General features: G+C 43.7%; 2 protein-coding genes across 6 annotated transcripts in view; one reads left to right on the top strand and one right to left on the bottom strand.

The window, feature by feature from the left end:
- Positions 1-1,207: 1,207 nt before the first annotated feature.
- On the bottom strand, positions 1,208-3,644 carry LOC134031133 (zinc finger protein with KRAB and SCAN domains 1-like). Of its 2 annotated transcripts, XR_009931834.1 has the most exons (3): positions 3,163-3,644; positions 1,734-2,774; positions 1,208-1,702 (listed from the first exon to the last, which is right to left on the bottom strand). XR_009931834.1 is itself a non-coding variant. In XM_062474646.1 (2 exons), the coding sequence occupies exons 1-2, from the start codon at positions 3,479-3,481 to the stop codon at positions 1,807-1,809; spliced, it is 1,287 nt and encodes a 428-aa protein (XP_062330630.1). In that variant the 5' UTR covers positions 3,482-3,643; the 3' UTR covers positions 1,208-1,806. The 2 variants fall into 2 exon arrangements, 1 of the variants encoding a protein (XP_062330630.1); XM_062474646.1 differs by having other exon boundaries at positions 1,208-2,774; positions 3,163-3,643.
- A 5,169-nt stretch (positions 3,645-8,813) lies between these two features.
- Positions 8,814-18,200, top strand: part of afap1l2 (actin filament associated protein 1-like 2) — a 31,988-nt gene continuing 22,601 nt past the window's right edge. For 2 of the 4 annotated variants that reach the window (XM_062474624.1, XM_062474623.1), the window contains exon 1: positions 8,816-9,042. In XM_062474624.1, the coding sequence (XP_062330608.1) occupies positions 9,027-9,042 (16 nt within the window). In that variant the 5' untranslated portion in view covers positions 8,816-9,026. Of the gene's footprint in view, positions 9,043-18,200 lie in introns of all 4 variants that reach the window. The other 2 variants (XM_062474625.1, XM_062474626.1) reach the window with 2 other exon arrangements.

Here is an 18,200-nt window from a genome sequence, read left to right as displayed (position 1 = left end):
AGCGTGGATTCATTAGTGTGTATTTGTGTGTGGCAGACAAGCCGATTTAGCCAACGCGTTGATGATTTGTTGTGACAGAGGATGGATGCAGGCTAATCTCATGCCTGGCTGCTCACCAGCGGAGCAGGGAGTTAAGACACACACACAGACAGCCTTCTACAGGCTGTCTCACCAGTAGTGTTGTGGCAGTTAGTGCTCCGTCTTATGGTCTGACCTCACAGGAGGGTCAACATCATTAGTTCTGTCAGCCGCACCAACAGACCAGAGAAAACACACACACACACACACAAACTGGTCTGACTGGACACAGAGGGAGGGAGAGACCTGCCGTCGGAAGAAATAAGGAGAAATCAGAGGAACACACGGGAAAAATAAATAAAGATCCGACGGCTCTACGTGCTTAGGTCCCTTCTTCTGCTTTCTTCTGCAGGAAATAAAAATGACCCTACCCAGCGCTGTGTGTGTTCGTTATGTGGGTGTGAGTGTGCCAACCAGTGTTGGTGAGTAATTGAAAACGCTGCCAACTTGGCATGGGGCCACACTCGTTCAGAGCCAGTGAGAGCAGGAATGAAGAGAAAAGACACCAACAGCAAACACACTGAAACGCAGTTTGGTCAGCCACAGCAACTGTTGCCATGGTAAGCTAAATTATGGCTCATTAGCGCCACCTGCTGGACTAGAAGTTGAAGTGCAATTCAACTTAAATTATTCAATGTTAACTTGGATACAAGACCCAACCTGCATAATAGACACCGGCTATATAAAAGAAAAGCAAATCAAAATCTAATTGGACCATCACTAGCTTACTCAGCAGGTCAAATGTGGCTCCTTTCGAAGACAAAGGAATATGTAAACCCATTTACAGTAGGTCTGCTGCATGCAGAAACCATGTACAACCTGTTAAATAGAACACTAAAAGCATTAGTAACATGTGAGGTGTACAATAAGAAACTTAAAAATAAGAGACATTAAAAGCTGTTCTGGACAACATTAACAGGAACACAACTTTGAAACTATTTCTGAGTCTTCCTCAGTACTTTACACCTTCCTCTTCAAATGTTGAGCCCATTGTTTAAGTGGTGTGTGTTAGGCTGGTTGTCATTTTATATTACAGTTATGAATGAGAAGATTGTGAGCTTCAGTCACAGTTTGATGGTATTGTAAACGTGTGTTTCAATAGACTAAACAGGACAGAAACTTTCCAGTCTTTAAATTCCACAACGCAACTTTTTATGAATGAGGGAACATATGACAACAGTGATCTTACATACCAAGATTGCAACAACAGTGATCTTACATACCAAGATTGCAACAGAGTATCAGACAACTAAAGAAACACTATAACATTTTAGTAGCAGGGTAAAAAAAAAAAAAGTTCACTCTTGACTTTCTGCATTTGTATTTGCATGTAATGTTGTGCTTGTCAAGTGGTTGAGTTGTCAATACAAAAAATAGCTAAATAAAGTCAATTGCCCAAAAATTCTCTTTGCCAAGTTCTTAACCCAAAATTTCAACCGTTAACATTAAATGTAAGCAAAGCTTCTCTTAATTTTCCAAATGTGTGTCCAAACAAAGTGTGTCCCTGGGATAAGTCATTAACTTAATATGAACTTTCTGTAGGTTTTTAGGGAGCTTCCCATCTCACTGTGCACATTATTACCCCAGAACACACTCACCATCTGAAGAATTAGACAATCAAGGTTGCTTAGTACAGGGAGACTCCCTTTCTCCATAGGCCTAACTGAAACCAATTTGGTTTCCTTTAGTGTTGTTCGTCATTTGAGACTACAGATGATCTTCCCGCATTTAACCACAATCTGTGCCGAAAAGTTTTTTCCCCCTTAGGTGAACTTTTGAATGATACACCAGATGCTCTTTCCTATTGAAACACTTATCACATTCCTTACACGGAAATGGTTTCTCCCCTGTGTGGATCTTCATGTGACTTGTAAGTCTACCTTTGAATTTGAAGCTTTTACCACATTCTGTGCAGAAATATGTGTTCTCCCTTTGGTGGACTTTAAAATGAGATACCAGATGATCTTTCCTATTGAAACACTTATCACATTTCTCACACTGAAACAGCTTCTCCCCTGTATGGATCTTCTTGTGAACTGTCAGACAACCTCTGGTTTGGAAGCATTTACCACATTCTGTGCAAGGAAATGGTTTCTCCTCTGTGTGCATGCTCATGTGAATGGTGAATTTGTCATTGTTGGGAAAGGATTTGCCACATTCTGTGCACCGATATGAACCGTTGGAAAGTTCCCTTGCTTCGACTTGCTTGGTGGCATCTTTCGAGTCATCTTTGAGATTGCAATCCTTACAAAATGCCTCTGTACGCCTCTGCTCTTCTGTCTGCACGTCCATCTCCTCCAGTGTCTGCTCGCTCTCCTTATCCTTGGTACAGATACAGGTGTGCTGCGTCTCCCTTTTCTCTGTGCCGTTTGAGCCGAGATGCCTCAAGATAGACTGCAGTCCTCCAGCGATGTCCCCGCCTTCGCTTTCATCACGGTCACCGCAAACGGCGGAAGTCTTGAGTTGAGAGTCCAACAGAGTACCGTCTTGGATGTTTATGACCTGATAGAAGCAGGACCGTGATGGTTGAGGTGGGTCCTCTTTGAAGTGCGCACTTTCAGAGGGTTCGCCAATGGGAATCAGTATGATGTTGTTGTTGTCTGAATCCTGCTGCCGAAACGGTCCTTCATCTTCAGTTGTGCGGATCTTTGGGTCAGGCTGAGCGGGTTCAACCGCCACTTCGGTGACTATTGCATCTGAAAGACAGGTTTAAACTGAGTCACTGAGATTAGCGGACAAACAAATCGATCCTTGGGACACTTATTGTACATATAGATAACTGAATGCTTTAATGAATACATTGCCTTTATGTTATGTATTGACAAAAAATCATAGGCCTAATCAAAATATCATGTAGTAAGGACACTAGATAAACATTACAGTAAGATACAAGCTTAGCACTGGACTTCAGTGTTCAGGGTTAGCTGGAATTCACATAGGCTACCAATCTTCAGCTAATCAGGGCTCTCATGTCTCACGCATTTCAACCACACGCTCACACGCAACACCTACTTCTCACGCTTAAAAGTAAGGGATATATATAACAACTAATTGACACATGTTAAGGTGGCCTACATTTCTTACCTAGCTCAGATTTGATTTGGCCTCCTTTCAACAGTGAGAGAAGGCGTGTATTTTCATTCTTCAAACGTTCCGTCTCTTCTTTATATTCGGATATTGTTTTAGCCACCGCTCCAATGATTTCAACAGCCGCGACTGTCAATCGTTCAGCGATAAAGGATGCAAGCTCTCGTTTCATGGTCATTTCACATGCATACACACATGCAAACACATACCACAACCCCTGCACACAGACTCGCGGTCTATTCGCTTCACCGGTCAAACAAGTTGAAGCAACAAGTTGTCTTCTTCGGTGTCTGGTTGGCGGGTTACTGCCACCCATTGGGCTGGAGTGTGAGGCGAGTCTCGGCCAATCGACTTTTATTCTCCTCCACAACCCAGTGTTCTTAAATTAAATCAACACATTCTCTACGGTGTCCTCCACATGGACTCCTCACACAATCCTAAACCATGCTTTCCCATAATCGTCAATGTTGCATTCAGTCCTGTATTAACCTATTTCACAACACTTCCTCACTCCATCACCCTAGTACTACAACTAAACACTGTCTTCCATATTGCAACAATATTCCAACAATTGAGACACACGTACCCTGCACTTTGATTTGGATCTCATTTTATCTTAACAGTCAGAACTGATGGCATCCTTATTTACCCTATGAAAATACTTTTGGTGCAAACCGTTTAACAGGACACAGCAGGATGTTCGACACTAGAGGTCAGACTTGTAACACCTTGAAACAGCATGTCCCATAATATTTCTATTATTCTCACGCTTCGGTTGGAGTGCGGTCAGTACGACGATCAAGCCTGATATTTATGATGCTCTTCTCCCTCGTTTTCTAACTAAATACACACAATCCCCACACCCCACTGTTTTACCTTCATAATCCTCCTACACTATCAATCAAGCACACTGACACACACACACACAAACACACACACAAAGTAGAGTGTTTGTTGGTGTTCCCATTCATCCATACTTACCCTCCTCTCCCACCCGTTGGACAAAAAGGCATTCTATGGATTCGCCAGACTGTAACATAGATCCGTTCTTCTCATTCCTGAAAAAGATGAGGCCCTGGACTTTCCCACACCCTCCTGTGGAGTCATCATCGCAGGAACCTGGATATTGCTCTGGTCAGGACGCTCCCTCCTTTTCTGTTTCTGGTCATGAAAAGTTGCTTCCTCGTTCCTGTAAATAGGAATGTTTTCTACCAAGTGGTGATTTGCATGATGGTTCCAGAAACCTAGTTAATGACTTAACCAGGATTTACCTGTTTTACCAGGGCTAAACAGGAATGAGTTACCTGTTACCTGAGTTGCAGTATATTTAGAATGCTATTGAAGATACTGTTTTCTTTTTCATGATTTGCTAATAGAGTTGAGTTTCAACTATTTGCTTTACTTCAAATCAGACCTGGTTCAGGTGCACTCTGAAGAGGCTGTCATAATATTTTCACATCCAACGCACTTAATGTATGTGCAATCTGCATTAGTCACTTCACACAATAAAGTACAGCAGACTCCAAGATATGGTGGGCCTTGCTGTTTTCTTGGATTAATACAGCCTACTACTTTTAATCATCTTTGGGATTTGACCGTTTGGTGTCAGGGGAAAACAACACAGAGTTGTTGACACACCCTTTACAGTCTGTTGTCTTGAGTCATTCACACCCAAACTAGATTTTCAAAGAACCAGTTTTTTTTTGTGATCAGTGAACCTGATCACGTATGAACTAATAACAATAATATTATGGTATGACTTAACGTTCCTTCATAGAGCCCCTGGAGATCCAGCCAGCGTTTGGTCAGGTGCTTTCTCCTGGGTGTTACTGTGTAATTGACACCCCCTTTACACGGTGTCATGGATTTCAGCACATACCTTTTGTGTCCACACAGTAAAATGTTCTAAAAACACTTTTATGTGATTTAGGGGGGAAATACAGAGACATTTGGAGGTATTTCTCCTCTATACTTTTCTTCTTAAAAACAGTTTAACATAGTGTTAGTTCTGTTATTTCATTGAAGAGAGCGTTCAATGTTTTCAGTTTATGTAAGGTATGTTATGAGAAATAAAACCTGCTATCTCTTGTCAGAAATATTCATGCATACTCTTCAGATACTACAACCAGAATTTCATCCAATCAGCGTTCATTTGCTATCAGCCAATCATCATCCATTCACTCCTTTCTATGCAGTCTTGAGGCAGACAGACTTGGCACATCCTCTCGTCACACTCATCAACTCTTTGTGAACAAGTGCTGTTATGTCTGAGTGCGCGTGTGACAGAGTGTGTGTGTGTATTAACATGGGAAAGGTCCCTTTATCAAAGAGGGCCCAGTGCTCATATGAAGCTGAGTCAGTGACCTTTCACCCCTGAGTCACAGCCGAGGAATGCTCTTGTCCTCCAACCAGCAGCAGTCCAGCAGGAGAAGACCTTACACACAACGCTCTTGCAACACTCCTGCAATGTTTTTCGGGTGGTGGCCATAACAATGAGAAGTACACTCAAAATGTAATATGGACTCTCTCTCTCTCTCTCTCTTTTCTCTCTTTTCTCTCTTTCTCTCTCTCTCTCTCTCTCTCTCTCTCTCTCTCTCTCTCTCTCTCTCTCTCTCTCTCTCTCTCTCTCTCTCTCTCTCTCTCTCTCTCTTTTCTCTCTCTTTTCTCTCTCTTTTCTCTCTCTTTCTCTCTCTCTCTCTCTCTCTCTCTCTCTCTCTCTCTCTCTCTCTCTCTCTATCACACAGACACTCGCTTTCCTTTTCCCCACACAAACAAATGTACAAATGAATGAAATTCAAGTTCACAAGAAATTGTGAGGACATTGCTCCTGCTCAAGGCTACTGAGCATGAACAATAAAAAGATCCCCCGTCCTATTCAGCAAACAGGTCTTTTGAGTGGTGGGTTGCTGGGTGAGCAAGAAGGAGAGAGAGAGAGAGAGAGAGAGAGAGAGAGAGAGAGAGAGAGAGAGAGAGAGAGAGAGAGAGAGAGAGAGAGAGAGAGAGAGAGAGAGAGAGAGAGAGAGAGAGAGAGAGACCGGACCACCCTCTGTGTCTGTCTCCAGTCTGTACAGACAGAACCCCCTCATTGCGCTCTCATTCACACATTCAGCAGTAAAGACCTTTGAATCAGCTGGGTTCCACTGCCAGGAGGAGGGTGGGTCCATTTACCATGCCAGAGCGCCAGTGCTAATCATGGCTGTCAGCATGGACCACTGGCTACCCTCTCCAAGTCACCCAAACAGACTCAGTTAGACGAGGCCTATGGGTCACACAGTCACATAGACAACACATACATGGGCCCACACATCCAGTCATGTGGGCACTCTGAAGGCTCCTTTGTTAGAGAGAGACCCTGATAGCTTTGTGGGATTGTCAACTGTAATGTCATGTGAAGTTGGTCATTTCAGGGTATCTTTATGTTTATCCACGGGGTGATACATATGTTAATTTGTATATATAATATAGCGCCTGTTGTGATTTGTTTTTTGGCCAACGGTTCCACTAACATGTTCAGTATCAACACTCCTGTGAAACTGCATTGAGGGAGCTTGATCACATGGGATTCAGTCGACATAGGAAAACATCCTTTGACAGTGTTTTGGCAATAGTGACTTCAAAATGTCAACTAACTTACTTTTGGTTACATTCTGACAGTCATACACTGCCAGTACATGTAAGCTACTTGTAATGGAACTATGGAGGCACTAAACTGTCTGCATTATTATTATAGTAGTGGCCCCCTTTTGACGGGAATCATCTCAGACACAGTTTGCTATTTTTGACCCCCAAACATTGTGTTTTGGTAATGGAGCAAAACTCCAGTGGAAACTTTGTTTCCTCTTGGGATTATAGAAGAAGACGCAGGAGCAGTAGGACTGGACTTTAAACACACAGTGGTGTGTGGGTTTGGACAAAGTATGATCCAAATCTCCTTCTCCTCAGTGAGTGGGGAGATTTTATACCAGGACAATGATGTTCTCAGTCATCCTTGATTTGGATCATAATTCAGAAGACATGAATTGGGAGTCACATGCAAAAAATCCTGTTTAAAGTGAGAATGTTTGCACATTCCCATTTAATACATTTTCGCACTTGCTCAAGGTTGCCTTTCTAAGAGAGATTTACAGAGAGTAATCCAGCACATCAACAACACAAAAATAATGACCCAATCAAACGCACATGACTAATCACGTTTTTTCTGAGGCACTATAGTCAGGGGACCGAATTTATGGTGAATAGAGAAAACCTAAGATAACATACAGTAGGCCTACAGCCAATAGGTGTTTGTTACGTAACTGATCAATACATAACTGTCATCTGTACACAGATTAGGCTACAGCAGAAACACATACACGTATAATAAGATAGTATATACAAATAATAAGGCAGTAGCTGATCTACTGATTGTGATCAACAAAATCACATAGGATATCTTGATTTCCTTGAATAATCATGAGGATATTTGCACAATCTTTCACCCATAGGTTTTAAACACATTCACACGCACGCAGTCTTCTGCATGCACTCACATATTATTGGCACACACTGCAATCCCTGTTACAACCCTTCAATACATACATTCTGTATACTCTCAATATGGTCAGGGCCTTGCGTCAACACAGGATGAAATAATCATTAACCACCCTTTCTGTGCCCCCCCTGCCCCCTCCCCTGTGTCGTGCACCATAGCTCCAGGGCCAGATGACATCACGCAAGCCACCTGCCTCACTTTACTGCGATGCAAGATATACTGTAGTAGTACTAAGATCAGTTCAACTCATTCAATATTTTAAACTAGAATATTATTTGAGGCAATGTAAAACTGACCTTTGGCACATTCCTATTGGTGATTCCACCCAGCTTTCTAAGGTCACAACCAATTATACAGCTCATACATGTTAGACATGTTGTCAAAGTTAGTTCAGTTTCTGTTCAAATGAGGACATATTCCTGCATTTGGAGTTAGAAAATGAATTTACGTATGTGTTTTCTCGTGTGTGTGAGTTTTCGCCTTTCAAATTCTGATGAAATTCATTAACTGTTCTACAGCCGTCGACTCCCAGGGTTTTTTGGTTACATTTACCGTCCCGTTGCAACATTGCCTGTGCGCACTACATTCCTATCGTGTTTTCACCCGGTCATGGCTCTCCCATGGGTCGTGCGCTTGTTTTTAAGTGGATAAATTTGCCTTTCTCTGTCAGGGATTCGAAGGTTTTCTCTGGGAACGTCGCTCCCCCTACTTTAACACAAACAATATCTATGGAAAAGAAACAGCTCTAATTGTTTTTGTTGTTCCATAATGCCCCATCAGACTTCCTTTTCCACTTGTGGAGGGTTTAGTAGGATATTTGGTCTATGAAAAACACAGTTGCCGATTAAGTATCTGCTTCATCTGTAGGCCACTAAATGACATAGAACCAAATGACTTTCTAATGACTTTTGCATCTAATGGGTGTTGTCCTAAGTTGTATGTCAAAATATATTGTTCATAAATATAACATAGCATTCAGTTATTTAAAGGTTACTGGTGATGAGTTTGCTTTTCCGATGTTAAACCCATTTTTGGGTTGGTTACTTTACTAACGTTTTGCTAAAATGATAAGGAGACATGAGAGGTGTCATATATTGATGCGGACGGGATGCGGCAGTGGGCTGACACAGGCGGTGACGTTCAGAGGAGGTGCGGCAATCGCGCAATTGGGAGCGCGCTTGTCCAACTGACAGAGAAGCTTCGGACTGAACTGCACTGTTGTATTGGAGTAGGCTCATCAATCGAGTCGCAGTCCTATTTAATCAACTAGCTGACTACTATATTGGAATAGCCTTCTTAAATAAAGAACCTTAACTGGTTTGTGTCGAGAATGGAGAAGCACAAAGGTAAGTACAGACTGAACTTGTAAGTGAATGAAAAAAAAGTCATTGGCTTATGAATGTCGACAGTTTTGGAGTTCAAAGCTATAGCTTATTATTATAAAACTTATAGGCTACAGACTACCGACAACTAATATTGGGACAGTGTTTCGGACTGCGCACTGCAAGTCCAGAGGATACCCAAACCAGCTGGACTTGCACCCCACTGCAGCGAGACGTGATGCGTGTTGCAAATCACAATCCCATAAACACTCATCTGTAACTATCAATAGGCTACTTTATTATTTAAGATAAAGTGTTGTCTTTCGGACCTTTCTTTGACTGAGGCGATTGCTGTTCAACGACACGCCAAACCTGAATCGGAGAAAGTTTGTTATTTGCCAACAGTAGGTTAATATAGCCCATTGTCGATTGCCTTATGATCCTTGTGCCTTTTAAGAATTTAACACTTATATATTGTTTTGGAAAACAACTGTCTATTTGTTAGACTACTTGGACTGCCTGTCTGTCCACATTTTCGCACAGCTGTCTTCGATGTAGCCTATTTGCCCCAAGTCAAACCCACCGCCAACGCGCCGGCTGACAGTTGATTAGGAACCCAACTGCATTCCAAAAATCGACATTAACTAATATGAAATTGGTGATTTAAGTAGGTAATTTTACGGTCCGTGGAAACTGAATTTGAATGGTTTGTCTGGATTTGCAAAACGTTCCTCCAGAACGGGATTAGATGATGCTAAATGAGATTCTCGTGGTCCCATGGGCTTTTGACAGTAAATATTTACTTTGTCCCGTCTCTCTCCACTCTCCCACTCTCTGTCTTTCTTCCTCCTCTGGACTCAACAGTATGTGTATTTCATCAGTCTATTCCCAACCCCCCGTTAATGCTTTGTCTCTCATAAATAAACTCCCGTTGAACAGTGTCCGCTGGAGATGAATTCCAGTAGCAACAATTGTTCTCACAAGATTCCACAAATTCTTGCGGTTAGTTTTTTCTTCACGAGAATCACTAGCCTATTAAATATTTTAGCTTGGCCTTAGCCTAATCGCAGGGAAATCCACTTTGGGTTGACTATGCGGCATCCACAGATAGGCAAACAATTTATTGGAGAAATGCTTTTTTTCGGCTCCATTTGACATTGACATGTACATTTGACAGTTTAGATTCCGTGTAGGTCATTAACATCCGGACTTTTTGTTTGTTTGTGAGTATGCATTAGCTCAGGTGAGACACATGAAGTCCTCCTCTGTCTAGGCCAGTAATGCTGTGAAATCCCCTGTGATCTTAGATCATAGGCTATCTTTGTATGTGGGAGGCAATGGTTTCAGAACAATTCGCTCTTGTCTGTAAGGGTAGTACCACAATTCTTATCAAAGCTCTTTCGCTTCAGTTTTCATCTACTTCTAAATACTGGGCTGCCCATTTGCTCAACAATGACACTGTAAATATTTATGCACAACGCCCCATTATACTCTGTAACCGTCCTTGACTCTTGTCATTCTGAAATATCTTGATTTGTATTAGGCTACATTCACATCTACGTGAACAACTCAAACTGCAAGATACTTTCCTAACGTGATGCAAGACTATCTGTACAAGTAGCCCTTGCAACACTTTAACTTATTACTATAGCATTCCAAATAAAAAGTTAAAAAGTGAAACACTGACTTTGAGATCTGAATAATATGTGGTAAAAATCCAACCCTTTCTTCATATCTTGAATCTTTTCTTCCAGAACCAGTAGGATGGGCTGTAAGCCTAAGACTAGTTGGAAAGCAGGGTGCAGGTTTATCGGGTTCACCTCCTTTGGTGATTTAGTCTGGTTAATGTAGGCCAGTAGGATCACCTGCCTGGTAACCTGGATGTGTGTCAGGGGGTAATTGCCAAGGGGGAGAGAGAAGTGCTTCAGGAAGCAGGGGAGGCTGTAAAAATGATGAAAAGAAGACAGTCTTTCTTCTCTGTGGCAGTGGGGCGCTGACTGAGCTTGTCTGAGGATGTGTGTGTGTGTGTATAAGTGTGCATTTGTAAGGTATTAGTTTGTGTGTTTGTGTAAGTGTGTTTCTCTGTCAAATACAAAGTCAAACACTCACCCCCGAAAATCCACCCGTGCGATAGACGACCATATCTAAACCCACACGTGCGCGTCATCAAACCCTACGCCGTGTTTGTGGGATAATGAACGAGAGGAGAAGGCTTTCATGTGGCGACTCTCAGCCGGCCATGCTTGTTAGTTTTTATAGTCGTTGTTGGTTTCTCCCTCTCAACAGGGCTCCCATGCTCATTAAGCCTACTGTCTCTCCTCTCTGAGTACCATCCAGGGTCAGGAACACTGACTGTTCAGACCAACAGGTAGGCAGAGTGAGGAGGAGGGACTGTAGGTTTCTGGTTAGTTATGTATGGTTCAAATAATGAGCGTGAGCTCAGTAGTAGTAAAGACACAAACATGCGCGCACACACACATGCACAAACACCAACTGAGTCACGTGACACTCTCGCTTAACAAAACCAACGGAAGTCATCACTCATTGCTGTGTTGTCGGGGATGACCAAGACGCCACACTGTGGCTGCGGGAGGTTTGTTTTGGGGAGATAAGGAGGAGAAGGAGGGAGGCAGGGACAGATAGGAGGAGGGAGGCAGGGACAGATAGGAGGAGGGAGGCAGGGACAGATAGGAGGAGGGAGGCAGGGACAGATAGGAGGAGGGAGGCAGGGACAGATAGGAGGAGGGAGGCAGGGACAGATAGGAGGAGGGAGGCAGGGACAGATAGAAGGAGGGAGGCAGGGACAGATAGGAGGAGGGAGGCAGGGACAGATAGGAGGAGGGAGGCAGGGACAGATAGGAGGAGGGAGGCAGGGACAGATAGGAGGAGGGAGGCAGGGACTGATAGGAGGAGGGAGGCAGGGACTGATAGGACGAGGCAGGGACAGATAGGAGGAGGGAGGCAGGGACAGATAGGAGGAGGGAGGCAGGGACAGATAGGAGGAGGGCAGGATGCGAGTGGGGAGGTGGCATCCCAGACTCGTCTTCTCCGCAGCGTAGGGGTGACATATTTTCCATCTCTGTGCAGATTCATGATTGTTTGTCATGAGAGCATTGGCCCAGTCCATTGGAGTTTCCGTGTGAGAATTCCAGTGGACATGCATAATATTATCTGACAGTGTACAGTAAAATAGCGTCTTGATTTGTTGATGTTATTGCAATGTATAATCCACTGGATTGTGTGTGTGTGCTTAGACTCTGTGGTAGGTCTCTCAGGATACTACTGTAAATATGCTGTGTACAGTAACTACCGTTTTAACTACCACACACACACACACACACACTTTTCAAAGGCAGCATAAGGAACTAGATCTCAAAACTAAGTGGTGCCCTCCCCTACACACACACCAATCTCTGAATCTTTCAGACTTCTTTGGAAACCTGCTTTGCATCCCAATAAAGGCCGAAACTCCCGGGGAGGGCTTGCACAGCACCAGTCTGACTGGATTTGGCTCCAATCAGCATTTCTTATTTTACTCAACTTCCCCCTCTATGGACCGTTAGCCCTCATTATCGACGACTGTCTTCACTTCTTGATAGAGAAAGAGGGAGGAGAGAAATGAGAGGGTGAGTGAGAGAGAAGAGAGCGAGTGAGTGAGAGAGAAGAAAGAAAGAGAGTAGCATTCTCATTAGCATTTGGGTGTCCTGAGACAGAGCAGTGAGTGCAAGAGAGAGAACAGAGAGAGAAACTGATCCGGCTGGCCTTTGATCAACCAAAACCCGCATAGTCAGGGGATTGATTAGAGGGGAGGAGGTGTAGAGCAGAGCAGGACACTAGCTGGAGCCTCAAACTTGATCCCCCTGTTTTTCGATGAGCGGTCATAGGCAATCAGTTCAGGGATGGCCTTTCTCGACCTACAGGTTCTGTATTGCCATTACCAGCCATGACAAACTTTATAAGATGTGAACTCCGATCTTAGGCATGTAAATACAGGTGTTGGAATGAAATAGACAGTTGGTTTGATGTGTGAGAGGCATTTGGATTATGTCTGAAAGTACTGTCAGAATCTGACTTTGAGAGGGAGAGACTGAAGGAGAGAGAGGAGGGAGAGGAGAGGCATGACACACTGAGAATAAATGACTGGACTTTTGGTTCTTTATCAGTTAGAGCAATCATGCTCTGAGCCAACTCAAGGTCTATAGAGGAATGAATATAGTGGGCTTGACTGTGAGCTACTGGGAAGTGGGAACACACTGTGTGTGTGTGTGTGTGTTTGTGTGCACATGTGTGTGGGTTGTCATAAAATGTGAGTTAAGTTACAGGGTGACCAGTGAAATTCAGTCACCCCAAGGAGCAGGCAAGGATGTACACTTACAGGGATTGTGTAAGCAGTGAGATGCAGTTCAGTTGCATGCCCTGAGCATGGGTCATGTTGTGCACTCTTTAGAATGTCTGAAGAGGGATTAGGGTCCTCAGACCCACTACTAATTCGGTTTGATTTTATCTAGTGAGAAAAACATGTTCAACAAGTTCCATCATCAGGTCACGTGAGCAGAAGAAACATCTAGACTATCTAGCGGTTCAACCTGTGTATTCCACTGTTATCAGATATTGGCAATCAATGCTAGAGCGGGTGTTTGCCGTAATTCTGAATCGACATGTTCTTTGGATTTGATTGAACAAAGACCGATTTACACCTGCTGCAGAGTTTCCTAAGCCACGTCCCAGCATTGCGACAGGACTGGGATGACATCATAGTGTCGACACAAGGCTTTTCTCTATTCCCAGTTTCTAAGGCGATAACCACAAAACACAGCTTGGATTAATTCACCCATGTCTGAGTGAACTCGCTACCCTTCTAGTGAACTGTGCATGTGGAGAGTAGCACTGGCCAAAAGTAACAGACAGCCAATCGGTTTGGCCAAAAGCCCCTTTAATCAGGCCTGTCATCGAGCAGTACCTCGCTGTGACTCGACTTGGTCGCTGACATGGAGGTTGAGGAGGACCATTACATAGATGTTGCTGCAGGAGGGGGGGGGTGTTATGGCAAGGAAACTGGCTTAAACTCTGATTACCTGAGTACAGTTGTTTAGAAAACAAATTCGGCTTAGTAATCACTCACTTCTATGGACTTTTTCTCTTCAAGTAAGTCCTTGGAACCACTTATTTGCATATTAAATGCACTTATTGTTAATACAATGTCTGCAAATGATTAAATAAATAAGTTAAGTAAAAATATACTGGAAATTAGAAAATGAGAGCAAGATACTTCTCAGACACATTTTAGTTCCACTAACGGCTCCACTTTTTGATGAGGCACTAGATCATAGCAATTGTAAGGTTATTGTGCTGTAGTGTTGTTTTAAATTCCCTTTAGACTCATAGTTCTTTTTTCCTGGAGAAACCATCTATAATGTCAATGCATTTGCAATGGCTTTACAGGGTGATTTAAAAGTGCACGTCATAACAGTTTATTTCTAAAGGGTCAAAACCTCAGAGTCACAGGACAAAGAGAATGTGGAGGCTTGGAACTCAGATGTGTGCATGATAAAGCTCTGGTGCTGGTGTCTGGCTGGCTGGCTGGCGGGATGGCTGTCTGTCTGTCTGTCTGGCGGGATGGCTGGCTGGCTGGTGATTGGTCCCGTTGTGAGTGAAGATGAACCGAGTCCAACGCCACGTCTCGTGTCCTGCTTCCATGGTTGTGCAGCTGCTCTATAACCAATTTCATTATGAGGAATTAGCATCTGGGAAGCAAATGGTTTCACATATGAAATGGACACGCAGACATGCTCGTCAGGCATATAACTGTCAGGCAGACTTGCAGACAGTACAACAAACAGACAGACTCATAGGGTAGGCATGCATTCATTCAGGCAAACAGACAAACAAACATAAACCACAAAACAACACATTCTGTTGTATGTTTAGGCAACAAAAAAGAGTAGCACAAGTAAAATACAGTATGGCTTTTGAAACAAGTGTACCACATCCCATAACGTGACAATGATTCAGACAAAGAGAACGCAAATGTCATAAAAGGAACTTCAGAGACTAATCACAGCAGAGGAGATGAAGGATTTGTATTTGATTCCTGTTTTTGCATCATTATTGCTTCATAACATTTCATCTGCATCCTTTGTAGTTCACTTTCCTTAACAGTATCCCTTCTAACAACTAAGATCCTTCATGTGAGATGGTTCAGGCTTGATGCGGGCACAGGCCTAGTGCAACAACTTAAGCATTGACACCTCATTTTTGTGATTCAGACGTCACATTTTATTGGAAAAACTACTGCGGTTCTGTCTGTACAGGCTATCTCTCTTACTACCAATAACTGGAGAGGTGTGTAGACGGGTAGAGAGAGGAAGGGTAGAGAGAGGAAGGGTAGAGACAGGAAGGGTAGAGAGAGGAAGGGTAGACAGAGGAAGGGTAGAGACAGGAAGGGTAGAGAGAGGAAGAGGTGTGTGGAAGGGTAGAGACATGGAGAGGTGTGTGGAAGGGAAGAGAGAGGAAGGGTAGAGAGAGGAAGGGAAGAGAGAGGAAGGGTAGAGAGATGAAGGGTAGAGAGAGGAAGGGAAGAGAGAGGAAGGGTAGAGAGATGAAGAGGTGTGTGGAAGGGAAGAGAGAGGAAGGGTAGAGAGAGGAAGGGAAGAGAGAGGAAGGGTAGAGAGATGAAGAGGTGTGTGGAAGGGAAGAGAGAGGAAGGGTAGAGAGATGAAGAGGTGTGTCGAAGGGAAGAGAGAGGAAGGCTAGAGAGATGGAGAGATGTGTGGAAGGGTAGAGAGATGGAGAGGTGTGTGGAAGGGTAGAGAGAGGAAGGGTAGAGAGATGGAGAGGTGTGTGGAAGGGTAGAGAGAGGAAGGGTAGAGAGATGGAGAGGTGTGTGGAAGGGTAGAGAGAGGAAGGGTAGAGAGATGGAGAGGTGTGTGGAAGGGTAGAGAGAGGAAGGGTAGAGAGATGGAGAGGTAGAGAGAGGAAGAGGTGTGTGTGTGAAAGAGAGAGAGCGGCAGCCCGAGTCATCAGAGGTGGTTATTGTTGGAGGCAGCTCCAGTCGCCAGCATCTGTTCCTGTTTTGGAGGCCCTGGAGACGACAGTATAGTAGCGGGGCTAGTTGGCCGGGGTTCAGAGACTGACAGAAACAAGCCTTACTCGTTTACTACTGGCTTGACTAAACATCCCACTTCTCGCTCCCACGCCTTTCAACTCTGCAGTAAAAATGTTAGGGAGAGAGGAAGAGGTACAACACACACATATGGGTAGTTATGTGTGTCTGCACTCACACACACACACTCAACCACACACAGGCAGATGTTGGCGAGTGGAGACCATGATGGACAGGCCAGGAGTGTAAGGCTATTCTCTTGTTCCTTCCTTCCCAGCCAGAGGGTCTGTCTACCCTGGGATCAGTCTTCTCTCCTTACGCCCTCCTCTGCACACCTGTCCAGCCTCCCAGGCACTTCCCTCACACACGCAGCTCTGACAGAGACTTACCTCCGCGTTCACTTCAATCTCAAATGTTTGGCCATTACTGTTTACATGGACAGCAGTACAGTGTAGTTTACATGAACAAACAGGTGACCAACAGTAAATACAGCTGTAGGACACAGCAGACAGGCTACTGTTACTGCAAAGCCTCCAGTACAGTGTTTTTTCTTCTACAGTGTTGAAGGCATCCAGGCTGTTTGAGATGAACCCCACTCAGCAGGGATGCCTGACATACCAAAGGCACCTCATTTAACCTCCCTGACCTGTTATCATCCATACACATTCAAAAACCAAACCTTTCACTTTCCTCCCTGCCCATAGGCTGGAAATAGAGAGTGAAACGTGAAGAGAATGTCTGAGCTCCCTTGACGAGGGAGTCTGTAATTAAGGGAAATTGAGTTTGCTCAACAGTTTTCTTATTTTCCCTGTAAAATCCGATTTTCTTCGGCTTCCTGGTTTAATCCAGATAACTCTACATAAATAAAGTGGAGAGGAGAAGTGGAGATGGAGGCTGTGCTTGTGAAGTTCACAGCATGAGCTCCAAGCCTGAGTTGTGCTCTCAGGCCTGCCATTTCACTGTTCACACAACAGTTAGCGAGAGATGAACTGGAGTGTGATCAGTCAGTTCAGCAAGTGAGATTTGACTGAAATGCAAACATCATAAAATAGTCAGCACTATGCATCTTATCATGAAACCATAGAAAAACATTTAAAGGTTTCATTATGAACTGCGAATACACCTTGGAAAGTCATGGACTTGGCTTGGTGTGCTGTTACAGATGTAATTGCATTTGTTGAAATAGAGTTGGCAGCTTGTTTCAAGGTAATACATATCTAAATATCAGATGGTGATTCGTCCCAACTAAAAACATACCTTACAAAATGCTGTGTAGCTACCGTAGCAAGGAAAAACTCTGGGAAGATGGATAGTTGAGTATTGAATAGTGATGTGAGGTCAACCTTTGCATAGCTTGCCTATTATTAATGCAGTGACAAGATGGTGTTGCAAAGATGGATTCACATGCTACACTGTTCCACCGGCACACATGCAGTTTTACCTCACAACAGAAATACTCTCATGCATACAGACATAGTGCACATCATACATGCACCGACACACACAACCAGCTTGGTTGTGACCGCCCACAAGACTGACACTGTCTCCGTTTGGAGTCCGTGGGCGGCCCTTGCGGATCATAGAAATGATGTGTTCTGGCATGAAGACTGCAGCCAAACCTAGACCATGAGCCTCTATAATCCACAGCTGGGTTCAAATGTGGTTGTCTGTCAGACGGAAATAGCATGTTGACCAAAAACTTCACTGTTGCTGTCAACATGCATGTTTTCCAGAAGGTTCTTAAGTAAAAACCTTCTTTGGGTCTTTTTTGTGCTTGCTCTTGCTTAGTTTAGATGTGTCACTGAGATTTTTCTGCTTTCCATGCAAAAGATGGAGCACCAGGTTTCAAACATAGTCTGCCTCCAGCAAATAAGTTTAAGGTTTCATTTTAGAACTGAAGAATTTGCAAAAGTTTGTCAGAAGACTTGTGGCTATGAGGCACAGATGGAATGTTGGAGACTTGGACTTGAGTCACACTTAAGTCATAAAGAAACTCCATCTCACCCCAATCCTTGAATAAATGACTTGATACGCTGTGAGTCCAAATCAGTCCTATTAGGATTTGCGACCCTAAAATATA

Source organism: Osmerus eperlanus, chromosome 12 (genome assembly GCF_963692335.1).
Source record: "Osmerus eperlanus chromosome 12, fOsmEpe2.1, whole genome shotgun sequence".
Taxonomy (NCBI): Eukaryota; Metazoa; Chordata; class Actinopteri; order Osmeriformes; family Osmeridae; genus Osmerus; species Osmerus eperlanus.
Note: the sequence above shows the minus strand (reverse complement) of the source record. Positions and strands in the feature narration are given on the sequence as shown.